General features: G+C 42.2%; 2 protein-coding genes across 2 annotated transcripts; one reads left to right on the forward strand and one right to left on the reverse strand.

Moving 5' to 3' along the window:
* The first annotated feature begins 618 nt into the window (after positions 1-618).
* Positions 619-1,653, forward strand: LOC139833866 (protein ALP1-like). Its single transcript, XM_071824226.1, has one exon. The coding sequence runs from the start codon at positions 619-621 to the stop codon at positions 1,651-1,653; it is 1,035 nt and encodes a 344-aa protein (XP_071680327.1).
* A 143-nt stretch (positions 1,654-1,796) lies between these two features.
* LOC127315482 (uncharacterized) lies at positions 1,797-11,215 on the reverse strand. Its single transcript, XM_051345969.1, has 5 exons — positions 11,000-11,215; positions 9,912-10,049; positions 8,910-9,329; positions 8,655-8,828; positions 1,797-2,195 (listed from the first exon to the last, which is right to left on the reverse strand). The coding sequence occupies exons 1-5, from the start codon at positions 11,213-11,215 to the stop codon at positions 1,797-1,799; spliced, it is 1,347 nt and encodes a 448-aa protein (XP_051201929.1).
* Between the last annotated feature and the right edge of the window lie 4,060 nt (positions 11,216-15,275).

Raw genomic sequence — 15,275 nt, forward strand, 5'->3', positions numbered from 1 at the left:
TAGTGGAACGTGTAAATTTGGATGTGTATATCTCCATATACACATCCATATACACGTTGTTAAATTTTACACCTCTCAGTTTTTCAGTGGCACGTGTATAAGGACGTGTAAATCAGGACGTGTATATTCCAACGACTATATTTTCAAACGGCTATATTCCAACGGCTATATTTCCAACGGCTATATTTTCAACGGCCATATTCCTGGTCTATATAAACCACCACGACCACCTCTCTTCCAGCATCTCTATCTGTGACTTCTTTTCTCACTCCTAGATTTCTCTATCGTCCCTCACGCAACACAATGAACACATCCTCTTGGGACATGAGTTCTTCGTTATCTTCATCTGGCGACGATGAACTCATACTTGCAGCATTTGCCGAGCGCGAGGAGGAAGAGAGGATGAACGCTCGACGCCACGGTGGTTAGAAGCATGGACGTCGAGCAATCGATCGAGGAAGAGATGCTGGATTTGTTCTTCTGTGGGACGACTACTTCCAAGAAGTTCCTCGATATCCCGAACATTTGTCTCGACGAAGGTTTGTAACTAGTACACTTCTGTGCGTTCGCCCATTTTTCATTTCCCCGTCTCATTTACTTTTTATACAAAGATTTAGGATGTCCCGTGATTTGTTCAACCGCATAGCTGGTGGTATACTTGAGCATGACTATGATGGTTATTTTACGCAAAAAAGAAGTGCTTATGGAGCTCTTGGGTTACATCCTCTGCAAAAGATGACCGCGGCAATGCGGATGCTAACATATGGAATAGCAGCTGATGGTGCTGATGAGTACATCCGGTCCGCTGAGGCTACTAATTTAGAGTCTTGCAAGAAATTTGTGATCAAAGTTTGTGAAGTATTTGGGGAAAGGTACCTGAGATCTCCAAATGAACAAGACATTGCTAGGTTACTCGCAATAGAGGAGGAAAGAGGATTTCCTGGTATGTTAGGGAGCATAGATTGCATGCACTGGGGTTGGAAAAATTGCCCCAAAAAATGGCATGGCATGTTTAAAGGCCATGTGAACGAGCCAACTATGATCTTGGAAGCAGTTGCATCACAAGATCTTTGGATTTGGCATGCTTATTTTGGTTTACCAGGGTCTCTCAATGATATAAATGTTCTTCAATGTTCTCCTGTTTTTTCAAAGCTAGCCGAAGGTCAAACTCCCGCAGTGAATTATAGCATCAATGGCCATCAGTACACAATGGGGTATTACCTTGCAGATGGTATCTATCCACGGGGGGCAATATTTGTGAAGAGCATACCAGCTCCAGATACAAGAAAGCATAAAACTTTTGCGAAGAAGAAAGAGGCGTGCAGGAAAGATGTGGAACGTGCCTTTGGAGTTCTGCAATCCCGTTTTGCCATTGTTCGTGGATCTGCTAAAGGATGGAAACGTAAAGAAATCGGTGATGTCATGAAAGCTTGTGTCATAATGCATAATATGATAGTTGAAGAGGAGCGAGAAACTGGTCGACAAAACTGCTCTTATGAGGCAATGGGAGAAAGAGTCACAGTCTCTCGTACTCATGCGGAACAACTGAGCTCTTTTATTCAAATGACTCACCATATTAGAAATAAAGCTGAACATACTCAGCTTAAGCTTGATCTAATTGAACATGTGTGGAAAAAGTTTGGAAATGAGTGATGTAATCCATTTCTATGTAATGCAGTGCTATCAATAAAGTATTTTTACTTCAAATAGTTCTTACAACAACTAGCAGACAGCTTCAAATAGTTCTTACAACAACTAGAACAAATCATCAAATAGTTCATACAATAACTAGCTCACTACTCTAGGCGGCGAGCAAGGATCTCATTCTGCTTAGCTTGGTAAAACTGCTTTTGCACATCAATCATACCACTTGTGTCCATGAGCATTATCCTCTCATCTAATTCAAACTGTTTGCGTTCATCATCCCTCTCATTTCGTGCATCCTCCTTCTTTTTCAGTGCAATCTCCTCTTTTCTCAATTCAAATTGTTGTGCATATCGAACATTTCTTGCTGCCTCTTTGAGCTCATCTTTCTCTTGCTTTTGTGCCCACATAGTTTCTAATGACAACTTGCAAGCACTGTCATCAGCTTTACCTCTCCGCAATTTCTCCTTATTCACACCATCAGGTCTTTTCTCATGTTCAAGAGCATCACTGCGTGCTGAGGTAGCATCAGTGTTGTAATATCCCAGGTAATGGGGTTACAAAAATAGAGGAAACAGATGTGTGCATTGCATTCATGCATAGAAAATCTGGGGAATTTTCGCGCTTTAAAGTAAAACAGTCACGGTAACTGAAGTTTCACTTGACCTTGGTGGAATTGAAGTAGCTCATCAAGTCAAGCGCTTTAAACCTCAATGTGACTATGCTAAAACCTTGTTTTGGGTAGAGATGATTTGATCTAAGGGGTTAGATCAAATGGAACTAATAATCAACACAACAACACTTTACTCAATGATCAACTACTTGATCTTATAATAGATCATAATATGGTAATCATTGCCATAACACAAGAACAACTGTTCAATTACAAACCAAGTAACAATAAAATGGAGAAACCATTCCTGACTTATCTTTTCCATGTCTTAAAACTAATCCTTGATCCTACCATGAACCTCATGGTATTCATTTTACTTCACTCTTGGAAACAAGACAAGGAGATCAACTCTAGAAATATATATTCCTCTCTATTCCAAATTATTAAGCATCAAACCTAGAGAGGTGAGAGTTCTAATATAATTATTAGAGAAGCAATAACAAACCTTGAGCTAAACCTTGGGTATACATCCAAGTATTCATATCATCATCTCTAAGAGAAACCCTAGGATAGTATCCAAGACAATTCCTAGAGAGATAAACCATTTATATTTAACATAGACATTGATGATCACATCAATCTCTATAGAGCCTAACCTCAGGTTAATATTAAAGTCCTTCCCAAATGAGTGAGACTAATCCAACTAAGTTAACCAAGTGGAATCTTAGCCTAGATATCTAAGTAAATATTAGGAGTACACCATAAACCCTAGAATAAGCCATTCCTATATGAGAGAACTATCCATATACCCAGATGAGTATATCAACATTTCTTAAGTAAAACCCTAAGTAATTATCTCAGACATTTTCCTGGGATATAAACTAATGAGTCAACCATAGAAGTCCCATCCTAGAAAGTAAAATATGAGTGCTATACCCTAGTTGATCAAGACAATGCTTGATCATCGAAGTGAGAAACCTAATTAATGAGAGATACCTTAGGAAGCCAAACCTTTATCATTATAAATTAAGTAATGATCATAAACCCTTAGAATTTGAGGTAGAAGATGTTAAGAACAAATTGATCATGCCTAAACCATGATCATACTCTTGAGGTATGTGAGGATAAGTTAAACCCTAATAGTATAAGTAGATATCATTCACCACATGAAATCATAGGGAGGTAACTAGTAAGCAAACCTAGGCTTATATCCTAATCTTAACTTGTGAACCACTTTGTGATCCTAAGTAGAAACCTACCACATCTACACTCCACTTATTCTTCACCTAAAAAACATAAGAAAACCTTAGAGATAAACCCTATACTTTTTATGGTGAAAACTATTCATCATTAGAACCAAAGTTAATTATAAAAAGAACCATATCTACTTTAGTTACTTTAACAATAGATTAAGGATATAATCGAAATCTATTGGTACAAGATAAAACCAATTCCCAAGTCATTAGTAATTAAAGGAGAACAGAAACAATTAAGAAACTAACCATATTACCTTGGTTAGGGGAGATTAAACCCTAGCAAATGCAATATGATATCACCTCAACTCTACAAATTAGAAGTATATCTCAACCCTAGTTATGCATCACTATGGTGATCATAATATAAACCTAGGCCATAATTGAGATCCCAAACCATATGCCATTAGGTAAATAACATTATAACCCTAGTACTACCTTTGGGGAAATGGTTATAATAAAAACTACAAAACCTTAACAAGCAAGTGCTCACATAAAATTATATGCATAGAGTTAAATCCTCAGTTATGAGATCAAACCCAACTAATAACTTCTAGCACACTCATAGTAGAAATACCCAACTCTAATAATATCAAATAGATATAATTCACAAGAAAACCAAAATGAGAGTATCAATTCATGTCTATTTAACATTTTGAATAAAAATCACAAGTGTGCAATAGAATCTCATATAAAATGCTTGTTCAAGTAGAATAATAACATAATAGTCAGTATATTAAATCTTGATAAAATTAACAATTGAGAAACCTGCAAAAATAACAGAATTCAAATATGGACTTCAAATAGAAACTAAAAACAGAATTGTAAACTAGAAAATAAAACAGAAATCTAAAACAAAACAGAAAATAGAGAGAGGAGTAGCTTACCTGCTAGCCCAGCAACAGACCACGCAGCAACCCAAAAGAAAGCCCACAAGCTAGCCCCGCACCGGCCCAGCCCAGCAGGAAACGGTCCACACCGTTTTGTGTAAATAGAAGGCAAACGCCTTCTTCTTCCTCTCCGGGGGCGACAATGCGCAGGAGCACCTGGCCACGCCCTCGTCGAGGATTAGGACGCTGCCGGACGCCCTTCAATATGCCAGAGGCCAATACAAGTATCTCCACGTCCGGAACTATCCCCTTGGCGCCAGATTTGTGCCCAAAGGCATCGCCAACACGGCTGCAGTATCCTGGCCGTCGGCGAGGAATTGCCGTCGCTCCAGAGTGCGTCGCGAGCTATAAACCCACCATTAGGAGCGCCCTGGAACCTTTTAGCTTCGCCACCCTTCTATTTCCCCTCTCTACCCGTCTCTATCTCCAGAATCACCGAATGCCGCCGCCAGCACATCTCCGGCTAGCCGCCGGTATAAACCACCCCGGGGGCCAGGGTTAGGCCTAGGAGGTGCGCTTCGATGCCCTCTTTCTTCTGGCCAAGTCACGCATCGAGGGGAGCACGGATTACCGCGAATCGAATGTCGCCCTTCTGTCGGCCATCGCCGGAATCCGCTGCCTCACCATCATCTCCGACTACCCCGGGCTTCGTCGAGCATCTCATCAGCTCCAGGTCGATCTTGTGCGTCTTTAGATTCCTAAATTACGCCATTTAATCCACCGTAGCAAGATCTAGCAACTCGGCTGGCGAACGCCGCCGCAGGAAGGTTCGCCAGAGTTCCTCCGGTGACCATTTCTTGGCAGCGAGGCTACCATCGTCCTCAGCGCGGCAGGGTGCGTCTAACGGAACTAGTTGGCCATCCTCCCGTGGCCTAAAACGTCGTCGCCGTCGTTCGCTGACCCGACCGGCGGCGTTTGACCGGCGAGGCGACGTGGTCTGAGACCCCACTGTGGTGTTGACCTGGTCAGGCCGCCGTGGCAGCTGACCTGGCAGCAGCCCCACCAGTCAGTGACTGGGTGGGTAGATTAACCGGGTGTGCTTAGGATTCTCCATTTTTAATTTCAAATTCATTAATTACTGCAACTTTGCAAATTCATATAAAATTCAATATAGCTTAGAAAAATATAAATGATACATCAAAATTCATAGAAAAGGAAACTCTACCCAGTAAAAATATAATATGAAATTTTTATTTTTAATAAAAAATTAATTGTTTTATACTTAATAATTAAATCTTTTCTTTTATTCCTAATTAAATTAAAATTCTATAATTAGGAAAACCTTCTAAAATAAATAAAAACCAGTAAGAAAATAAAGAAAACATTAAAGCTAATTTTCATTATTTGTTAATTTGACAAATCCTTATTAGAAGGATTTAAATCCTAATTAATAATTACCTAATTATTAATTAATTAAAAATAATAAAATACCAAATTAAATATTATCTTAATTTCAAAGTTACTAATAACTTCAACTTTACCATGAAGTTATTAATCATAGAACCATAGGGTAAATAGCAAACCCTAATTCAATATGGAATGATATTACAACCCTATCATTTCATGTGTAACCCAAAACCCTAATTCAAATAGGAACCCCAAATCCATTACTTCATATGAACCCTAAAATTGTTTCCAAACCTAAAACCCTAAGTAACATGTGATCATGTTACTTCATTAGTAATCATAGATTCCTATCCAGCAACTAAATACTAGTTCAAATCCACATAAAATATGAGAATCCTATCACTACTAATTAGCATCCCATGTGTTCATCTTCATCAGACCTAAATAATCAAGTAGGGCCAACCAAGTGTAAACCTTAGATCCTATTACCAAATCCATCATCCTTATTCATTCCTATTTAGCATCACACCAATGTGATGAACCTCAGGAGCAAATATGCCAAATCTTGAGCATTACCTAATCATATTCCACTAAACCCTACTAGTGTTGGATACTTATCAACCATCCTATTCAGGAGCCAATTATTCCTTACTTAATAGAACCAACAGTAAAGCCTAGACCACCTCAACCCTAATTAATATACTTCTTATTATTTAAGAAGTATGTTCTTCAAAAGTTATTCTTTTGAAGTAAATAAAGAATCATCATCAACCCTGCTTATAAGGACCTATAAACCCTAGCTGACTATCACCAATAAGATGAACCAGTCCTGATAGCAACCTTGTATGAAAAATTGCTTAGGATGCCTAGACTTAACTCAACCTTACAAGCCCTAGGTGTCGATGAATCCAACGTTGCTGTGATCCATCTACTACTTACTCCAGAAACCAATTAGAACCATAGAACACCATAGAATGCCACCAACCTAATTATCATACTTGTTCTTTATTCAAGAACATGTTCTTCAAAAGTTATTCTTTTGAATTATATAATAAGTAATCATCAACCATGTATTATAGGACTTAAAATTGACAACTGCTCTTTACTTATTATACAGCTACTATTCCTGTTGTGTATGATTGTTACTATTCATGTTGCCACCTGCTTATAATTCTAAAACAACACAACCCTGAATAAGAACCTTGTTTGTGAATCACTCTAAAAGTGCAACACACCCTGAACCAATCGTTACAACTCACTGATCCTAAATCATCGGGGTTAGATCACGCTTAGAGCGATTGCATATCATACTTATGCATTATTGCATCCTTGCCAATCTTTTAAACATCGTCCTTACCGGACGATGATGCTATTTCAGAATCTGGAGTTATTTCGTATCGAAGACCTTGCCTGCATAATCTTGCAGCCAAGAAAGGCAAGTTCATCACTTGCTCATGTCATTTGAGTATTTCTATCAAATTACTTGCAAAGTACTATGGTTATCACTAATGCATAAAAACCAAAACCACTACTTTCATAACTATGAATATGACTATGTGGTGGGCAATGGAACCATGGATTGTGTTGATATGGTGGAGGTTCCATTGCAAGGGTTTATATCCATCTAGGATTAACAACAAATGTCGTCCAGTGATTCTTGTGCCGTAATACCCGTGTTAACCATAAGATCCGGAGTGGGACGGAGTAGTCAAAAGTGTTTCCACCTCTCGTTCATCAACGGATGCGCTTTACCGTAGACACTTGTATCTGTCAGGGCAAGCGGTTGGCTGGGGAAGCCTTAAGTCCCCACGGCATAGTCCGTAGACACTTGTCGCTCGAAGAACAAGCGGTTGGCTGGGGAAGCCTTAAGTCCCCACGGTATTGCGGTCTATGATGGGTTGCAGCTACCGGCGAAGGAGTTTGGTTCGATCCCAGACTGTCGTCGTGGTCGGGGTCCACCCGTGAGTGGGAATAATGGGACCGGTGAGGACCCAGGGTCGGGGCATGCAACAAAGGGTGGGTGTTCGAGGTAGCGGAGGAACATGATTGGCTAGACCTTATACCGGGCCTCACACCATAGGAAGTGTGGACAGGAATGTACACCTGGTTGGCACCAAGGATAAGATCTCTTATGGGTAAAGCAACACACCTCTGCAGAGTGAAAAGAACCGTGACCTGTCACTCCCTGTTCCGGGATATGGAACTGCGAACGCGGCCGGAAAGGAGCTCCATGAAGTTCTAGTAAACCGGTGAAGGCTGACGGACATAGTTCTTCTGAATAAAAGCAACCTTTTGAAGAAATGATTATGAAAACCTACATTGGTATTAGACTTTCTGGTCTAATGTCGTAGCTAGTGCATTAAACACCTCTTTCCTATAATGAACTTGTTGAGTACGCTCGTACTCATCCCACTCTTAAATCCCCTGCTTAGATATGGAGGCATCGAAGGAGGATCTACAGTGCAACTCGAAGGCCGAGGAGTCAACAACTACTTCACGAGACAGGACCCTGTCAGAGGAGTCAGATACCACATCCAACAAGAAGAAGACCTAGTTTAGCCCTAGAAGGGAACCAACTTCCTAAATCTAGCTCCTATTTAGCTAGAATCTATTCATAGCCCCTATAGCTAGTCAACTACTCTACAAATAGAGTTCGTGATAGGATTAGACTACGAGTCGTTCTTCTGGAGTTATCTGCAGTTTTACCTCATTGTAAAGTAGGAGGCTGTGCTGATCTTATGTAATAGAGTAAATGTTGTAATTCTATAGACATACCTTGGACCCGCATATGTTTCTGTTGTACCACTCTGAGCGATATAATACTAGTGGAACGGTGTTTCATTGGTGTTATATCAGACTTGCATACTACACCATTCAGTGGTATGCCGGGTCACCACAAGTGTGTACCGAGGATGTGCCCGGACTTGCATCAATGGTCTTCTTTTGTTTCTTAACTGAAGTTTCAAGTTCTCTTGTCTGCCACTTTGGATACTTCGAAAACTCTACATAGTAATGCATCAATGTGAAAGGCTTTTTTCTTTTAATATCCATTTCCTTGAACAAAAGGTGTGCATCGTTTATCTGCACATACAAATGTATTATTATGCACAACACATATAAAATATTGCACAGCACATGTAGAAGTAGAAGATAGATGCATACCTTTTCTTGTATAGTCCTTCCGCTTTCCTCCAAATTTAAAATCTGCTGAAGGCAACCACAAAATTTAGCGGTCTCTTTGTTAATGAATGTGTAACGGCAGTTTATTGCATTGGCATTACGCTCAGGACATGATGATTCCTTGTGTGTGTTGTAGTACTCTGAAATTCTAGCCCAATAAGTTTCTCGGTTTTGATCTGTCCCGACAATATCAGTACTTGTATTTTCCCATGCTGCTATCAGAACCTTATCCTCATCAGTAGACCAATTTTTTCCTTTGTTGGATGGTCTTGCTTGATGCTGAGTTGATGGTCTTGCTTGATGCTGAGTTGATGGGATTGCTTGCTCTCCAATTGGACTATCAGGTTGTGTTTGTGAGTAGCCAAAACCAACTGTGTCCAAGAAACTTTGGTCACCGTCCATCTGCAAACAATGAACACACATGCAATATCTATATATCAGACCACAACACCTCCCTAATTCTGTAGCAATTTCTACATACATCAAACTCTATATATCAAAAAATGGATACTAGCAAATCCCCTTCCTGGCATCAAAAAATGGATACTAGCGTCGCCCCTATCCAAGCCGTGCACAGCTATTTTACATACCATAATCTGGCATCAAATTGACACCAAAATCTGGCATGAAATTGGTAGTCGATCCCTCCCCTGCCTCCCCTCCCTCTCCTCCCAGGCCCTCCTCTCCTCCAAAATCTGGCATCAAATTGACACCAAAATCTGGCATCAAATTCGCAATTGGCAGTCGATCCCTCCCCTCCCTCTCCTCCCAGGCCCTCCTCTCCTCCAAAATCTGGCATCAAATTGACACCAAAATCTGGCATCAAACTGACATCCTCTCCTCCCAGGCCCTCCTCTCCTCCAATCCCTCCCCTCCCGGGCGTGCGCGGTCGCCGGCACATCTGTCCGCACGGCGTGGCGGCCGCCGCCCCTCTCTCTTCTCTGGTTCGATCCGGGGACGGTGAGCTCGGATCCGGAAACATACCTTGGATGCGGCGGCGACCTTGGATGCGGCGGCGACGACCTTGGATGCGGCGGCGGCGACCTTCGAGACGAGCTTAGAGGCGGCGGCGGCGACCTTGGAGGCGAGCTTAGAGGCGGCGGCGGCGAGCTCGGAGGAGTCCTTGGCGCGGGAACGAGGCACAGGTGAGGATTCCTTCGCGCTTTGCTTTTCCAGGAGGTGGATCGGGTGTGTATATTTGCACGTCGAGTACCATCGTGGGTGGACGTGGGAACGATGCACGACGGTATACACGATCCGGTGGAGGCTGTTTTTCGCTCGTGGTCGTCTATACTTGGTTTGCACGTCCGTTTCCACGAGCCACTAGAGATGCTCTAAGGCTTCCCCGCAAACCCTAGCTCCCACTTCCGCATCTCCGCCGCCACTTTCTTTCCCCCTTGGTTCTGCCTCCCTTCCACGGAAATTCAGACAACCCCGAGAGCACCACCGCGGCAGTCCACCGTCGCGCCGTCGTTCCAGAGCGCCCGTCGCCAAGATGAGACCACCATGAGCTGCGCCTCATCGCCCTCGTCATCATCCCCAAAGGAATCGAGTTGGTTCCGCTCCAATTGATGTGAAGGTCGCCGTCTTTATCTCCGGCCGCCGCGCTCCGGCGAAGTTTCCGGCCGCCTCCGACCTCGTCAGCCCTAGCCGAGGTGTTCATCAGCTTCCTGGTGAGCTAGTGCACCTATTCCCCACTTCCTCGTCTCTTTCCATCACTGCACGCCTTCGCCTATTTCTGACGGAAAACTCTTGTCGCCGTTTTTATGCTACTTCGCTGCTGCGCCGTCGCCGTTCCTCGCCGCCACCTGCTGCGCTGACCACGGGTGCGGAAACCCCAAGGCCTCAGGTTCCTCTTCATCATCGATCCGCTGGGTGAGCATCTCCTCCGAAACCCCTGTCCCCGCTCGTTTCCCGTCACTGCATCATCGTTTCAGAAAGCGTCCGTCAGCGCACGCCGCCGGTGACCACGTCCGTTTGGTCGTCTTTGTCGTGCGGAGCCCGTTCTGCTCGACACGAGCATGTCCGAGGAGATCTCCGCGTCTCCGCGCTTCCCTCAGCACCGCACACACATCCAGCACCACCCAGTCTTGGTCGCCGTGGACGGAGATCCTCTGCCCCGCGTGCGTACATGAACGTGCTCTGTAAACTTTCAGTTTTGTCAGTTTCGCGCACCAGCTCCTAGCCTCGCTCGAAATAACAGCGACCCTTTTATTTACAAGGTTCAGCTGGTCTGCTCCCGTTTCATATGTTTTGTCGAATCTGAAGATCAATCCCAACGCCCACATGAGTACCATCCATTTTGTTTCTTGTATCGCTGCAACCTTCCGTATCACTTTTCAAAATCGTGCGCGTTGCAATTCTGGAGAAGATGTGATGCTCATCTACACAGTTTATCTCTTATCGATGCAAAATCATGTGTTCTCCTATTCAAAACAATTTGCGCTCCTCCTTGTACAGCAACCACACAGTAGCGTAGCGCTGCACTCCATTTGATCCTCTCCTGTCTATTCTTTGGTCCTTTGTCTTTGGAAAATGATTGCGATCCGGCGACCGATCGGCGTGCGGATCGGTCGTCCGGCCTCTCACTCCCGCGTCGCTTAATGGGCCTTCTTTTTTTTGCCCAACAATTGTTTCGCTTCAAACACATGGAGTGAGATGATGAACTATTTGTTGTAAACAACTCGTAATTTTTGTAGGATGTCAGAAGAGACAAACACCACATCTAACAAGGATAAAACCTAGCTTAGCAATAGAAAGGAACTTGTTTTCTAAACCTAGCTCCTATTTAGTTAGAATCTATCCTCTATAGCTAGTTAAATACTCTACAAATAGAGTTCGTGATAAGACTAGACTACGAGTCGTTCTTCTGAAGTTTATTTGCAACTTTACCTCATTGTAAAGTAGGAGGCTGTGATGATCTTATGTAACAGAGTCATTGTTGTAATTCTATAGATATACCTTGGACCCGCATATGTTTCTGTTGTACCACTCTGAGCGATATAATACTAGTGAAACTGTATTTCATTGGTGTTATATCAGACTTGCATACTACACCATGCAGTGCTATGCCGGGTCACCACAGTCTTATAATGATTGCAATATGTTTTTATGTAAGTTTTGTTGTACCGGTTTATACTTGTGTTTGCTTCAAACAACCTTGCTAGCCAAAGCCTTGTACTGAGAGGGAATGCTTCTCGTGCATCCAAATCCTTGAGCCAAAACCTGTGCTATTTGTGTCCACCATAACTACCTATTATGTGGTATTTTCTGTCATTACAAGTAAATACTTCATGTGCTACCTTTAAACAATTCAAAATTTTATTACTCCTTATTTGTGTCAATGTTTTATAGCTCATGAGTAAGTATGTGGTGTTTTATCTTTCAATCTTGTTGGGCGGAATTTCACCAATGGACTAGTGGCATATACATCCGCTTATCCAATAATTTTGCAAAAAGAGCTGGCAACGGGGTGCCCAGCCCCAATTAATTAACTTTCATTAATAATTCTCTTCACATGTTTTGCCCTGATTTATCAGTAAGCAACTTAATTTTGCAATAGACACTCATCCATGGTATGTGAAATGTTGGAAGGCACCCGAGGATTCGGTTAGCCATGGCTTGTGAAAGCAAAAGGTTGGGAGGAGTGTCATCTATAAATAAAACTAAAATACATGTGTAAACAAAAGAGAAGAGGGATGATCTACCTTGCTGGTAGAGATAACGCCCTTCATGGGAGTCGCTCTTTGAAAGTCTGTTTGACAAGGGGTTAGAGTGCCCGCTACCATTCGTTGACAACAACAAACACCTCTCAAAACTTTATTTTTATGCTATCTTTATGATTTTAAAACTTGAAAAGCTCTAGCACATGATTTAATCCCTGCTTCCCGAAGGGCCTTTCTTTTACTTTATGTTGAGTCAGTTTACCTACTTCTTTCTATCTTAGAAGCAAACACTTGTGTCAACTGTGTGCATTGATTCTTACATGATTGCTTATTGCACTTATTATATTACTTTGTGTTGACAATTATCCATAAGATATGCATGTTGAAAGTTGAAGGCAATTGCTGAAACTTAAATCTTCCTTTGTGTTGCTTCAAGAACTTTTATTAAAAATCTATTGCTTTATGAGTTAACTCTTATGCAAGACTTTTTCATGCTTGTCTTGAAAGTACTATTCATGAAAAGTTTTTGCTATATGATTCAGTTGTTTAGTCATTATCTTTTTGTTAGCAAACTATAGACCATTGCTTTGAGTCACTTCATTCATCTCATATGCTTTACAATAGTATTGATCAAGATTATGTCGGTAGCATGTCACTTAAGAAATTATTCTTGTTATCGTTTACCTACTCGAGGGCGAGTAGGAACTAAGCTTGGGGATGCTTGATACGTCTCCGATGTATCTATAATTTCTTATGTTCCATGCTAGTTTTATGTCAATAGCTACATGTTTTATATGCACTTTATATCATATTATGGCATTTATTGGACTAACCTATTGACAAGATGCCACAGTGTCAGTTTCTGTTTATTATAGATGTTTATTTCAGAAAAGGCCCAAAAACCAAAGTGCTCGGAAAAATACAGAAAAATTACGGAAATTCTATTTCGCCAGAAGACCCACGGAGCCAGAAGGGCCAGACCAGAGGAGGCCCACGGCCTCCTCCCCATCCACTGGCGCGGCCAGGAGGGAGGCGGCGCCGCCCTATGGGGTGGGCCCCTCGGGCACCCCCTCGCGCCGCTCTTTCGCCTATATTAAGCTCCTGCCCTGAAAACCCTAAGGAGATCGACGATTTCTCCAGAAGAGTTCCGTAGCTCCGCCGCCACCAAAAACCCTAATTCGGGGGACAGAAGTCTCTGTTTCGGCACCCTGCCGGGACGGGGAATTGCCCCCGGAGCCATCTCCATCGACTCCATCGCCATCTTCATCGCCGTTGCTATCTCCCATGATGAGGAGGGAGTAGTTCTCCCCCGAGGCTGAGGGCTCTACCGGTAGCTATGTGGTTCATCTCTCTCTCCCATGGTGTGATCTTTATGTGATCATGAGCTTTGTAATCTAGTTGAATATGTAGATGTTACTCTTGTCTATTATGCACTCTAGAGGTTACTTTAATATGAACTCCGGAGTCACTCTCCACGGTGTGATGGTGACAGTGTGCGCATCGTGTGTGATTCATTTATGACGTTGTGGAGCTTGTTTACTCCGGCTTGAGGTGTGCTTTTGCAGCCCTACACAATGAATGATGTTTTAATACAACAAGAGAGTGTTCGAGAGTAGCATTTATTTATTCAATTATGTGATCATTGTTGAGAGTGTCCACTAGTGAAAGTATGATCCCTAGGCCTTGTTTCTAAGCATTGAAACACCGTTTCCAACAAGTTCTGCTATATGTTCGCTTGCTACCATTTTTATTTCAGATTGCAATTACTACTTATAATCATCCATATTACTTGTATTTCACTATCTCTTCGCCGAACTAGTGCACCTATACATCTGACAAGTGTATTAGGTGTGTTGGGGACACAAGAGACTTCTTGTATCTTAATTGCAGGGTTGCTTGAGAGGGATATCTTTGACCTCTACCTCCCTGAGTTCGATAAACCTTGGGTGATTCACTTAAGGGAAACTTGTTGTTGTTCTACAAACCTCTGCTCTTGGAGGCCCAACACTGCCTACAGGAATAGAAGCGTGCGTAGACATCACTCTCCCACCATAGTGAAGATCCAATTTACTCTTTCTATTGACAACACTAGTATCACCATTGTGGTTCATGTTCGTAGGTAGATTGGATCTTACTTGAAGACCCTAAACCACGTAAAATATGCAAACCAAATTAGAGACGTCTAACTTGTTTTTGCAGGGTTTGGTGATGTGATATGGCCATAATGTGATGATGAATATGTATGAGATGATCATTATTGTATTGTGGCAACCGGCAGGAGCCTTATGGTTGTCTTTGAATTTCATGTTGAGTAGTATTTCAAAGTAGTTGTAATAGTTGCTACATGGAGAACAATCATGAAGACGGCGCCATTGACCTTGACGCTATGCCGACGATGATGGAGATCATTCCTGTTGATGATGGAGATCATGTCCGTGCTTTGGAGATGAAGATCAAAGGCGCAAAGACAAAGGGGCCATATCATATCACATATGAATTGCATGTGATGTTAATCCTTTTATGCATCTTAATTGCTTAGATCGCGACGGTAGCATTATAAGATGATCCCTCTCACTAAATATCAAGATAATAAAGTGTTCATCCTTAGTAGCACCGTTGCTAAGACTTGTCGTTTCGAAGCATCTCGTGATGATCGGGTGTGATAGATTCTACATTTGCATAC

The sequence above is a fragment of the Lolium perenne genome, chromosome 7 (assembly GCF_019359855.2).
Source record: "Lolium perenne isolate Kyuss_39 chromosome 7, Kyuss_2.0, whole genome shotgun sequence".
Taxonomy (NCBI): Eukaryota; Viridiplantae; Streptophyta; class Magnoliopsida; order Poales; family Poaceae; genus Lolium; species Lolium perenne.

Bases quoted from the DNA above. Each gene is read 5' to 3' on its own strand.
- LOC139833866 (XM_071824226.1), top strand. From the start codon at position 619: ATGTCCCGTGATTTGTTCAACCGCATAGCTGGTGGTATACTTGAGCAT.
- LOC127315482 (XM_051345969.1), bottom strand. From the start codon at position 11,215: ATGTGGGCGTTGGGATTGATCTTCAGATTCGACAAAACATATGAAACG. The intron at 10,050-10,999 runs GTGTGTGCGGTG...TCCCGCGCCAAG, and splicing joins AAGACTGGGTGGTGCTGGAT to GACTCCTCCGAGCTCGCCGC. The intron at 2,196-8,654 runs GTACACACTTGT...TTGTAACCCCAT, and splicing joins CAAGTCCGGGCACATCCTCG to TACCTGGGATATTACAACAC.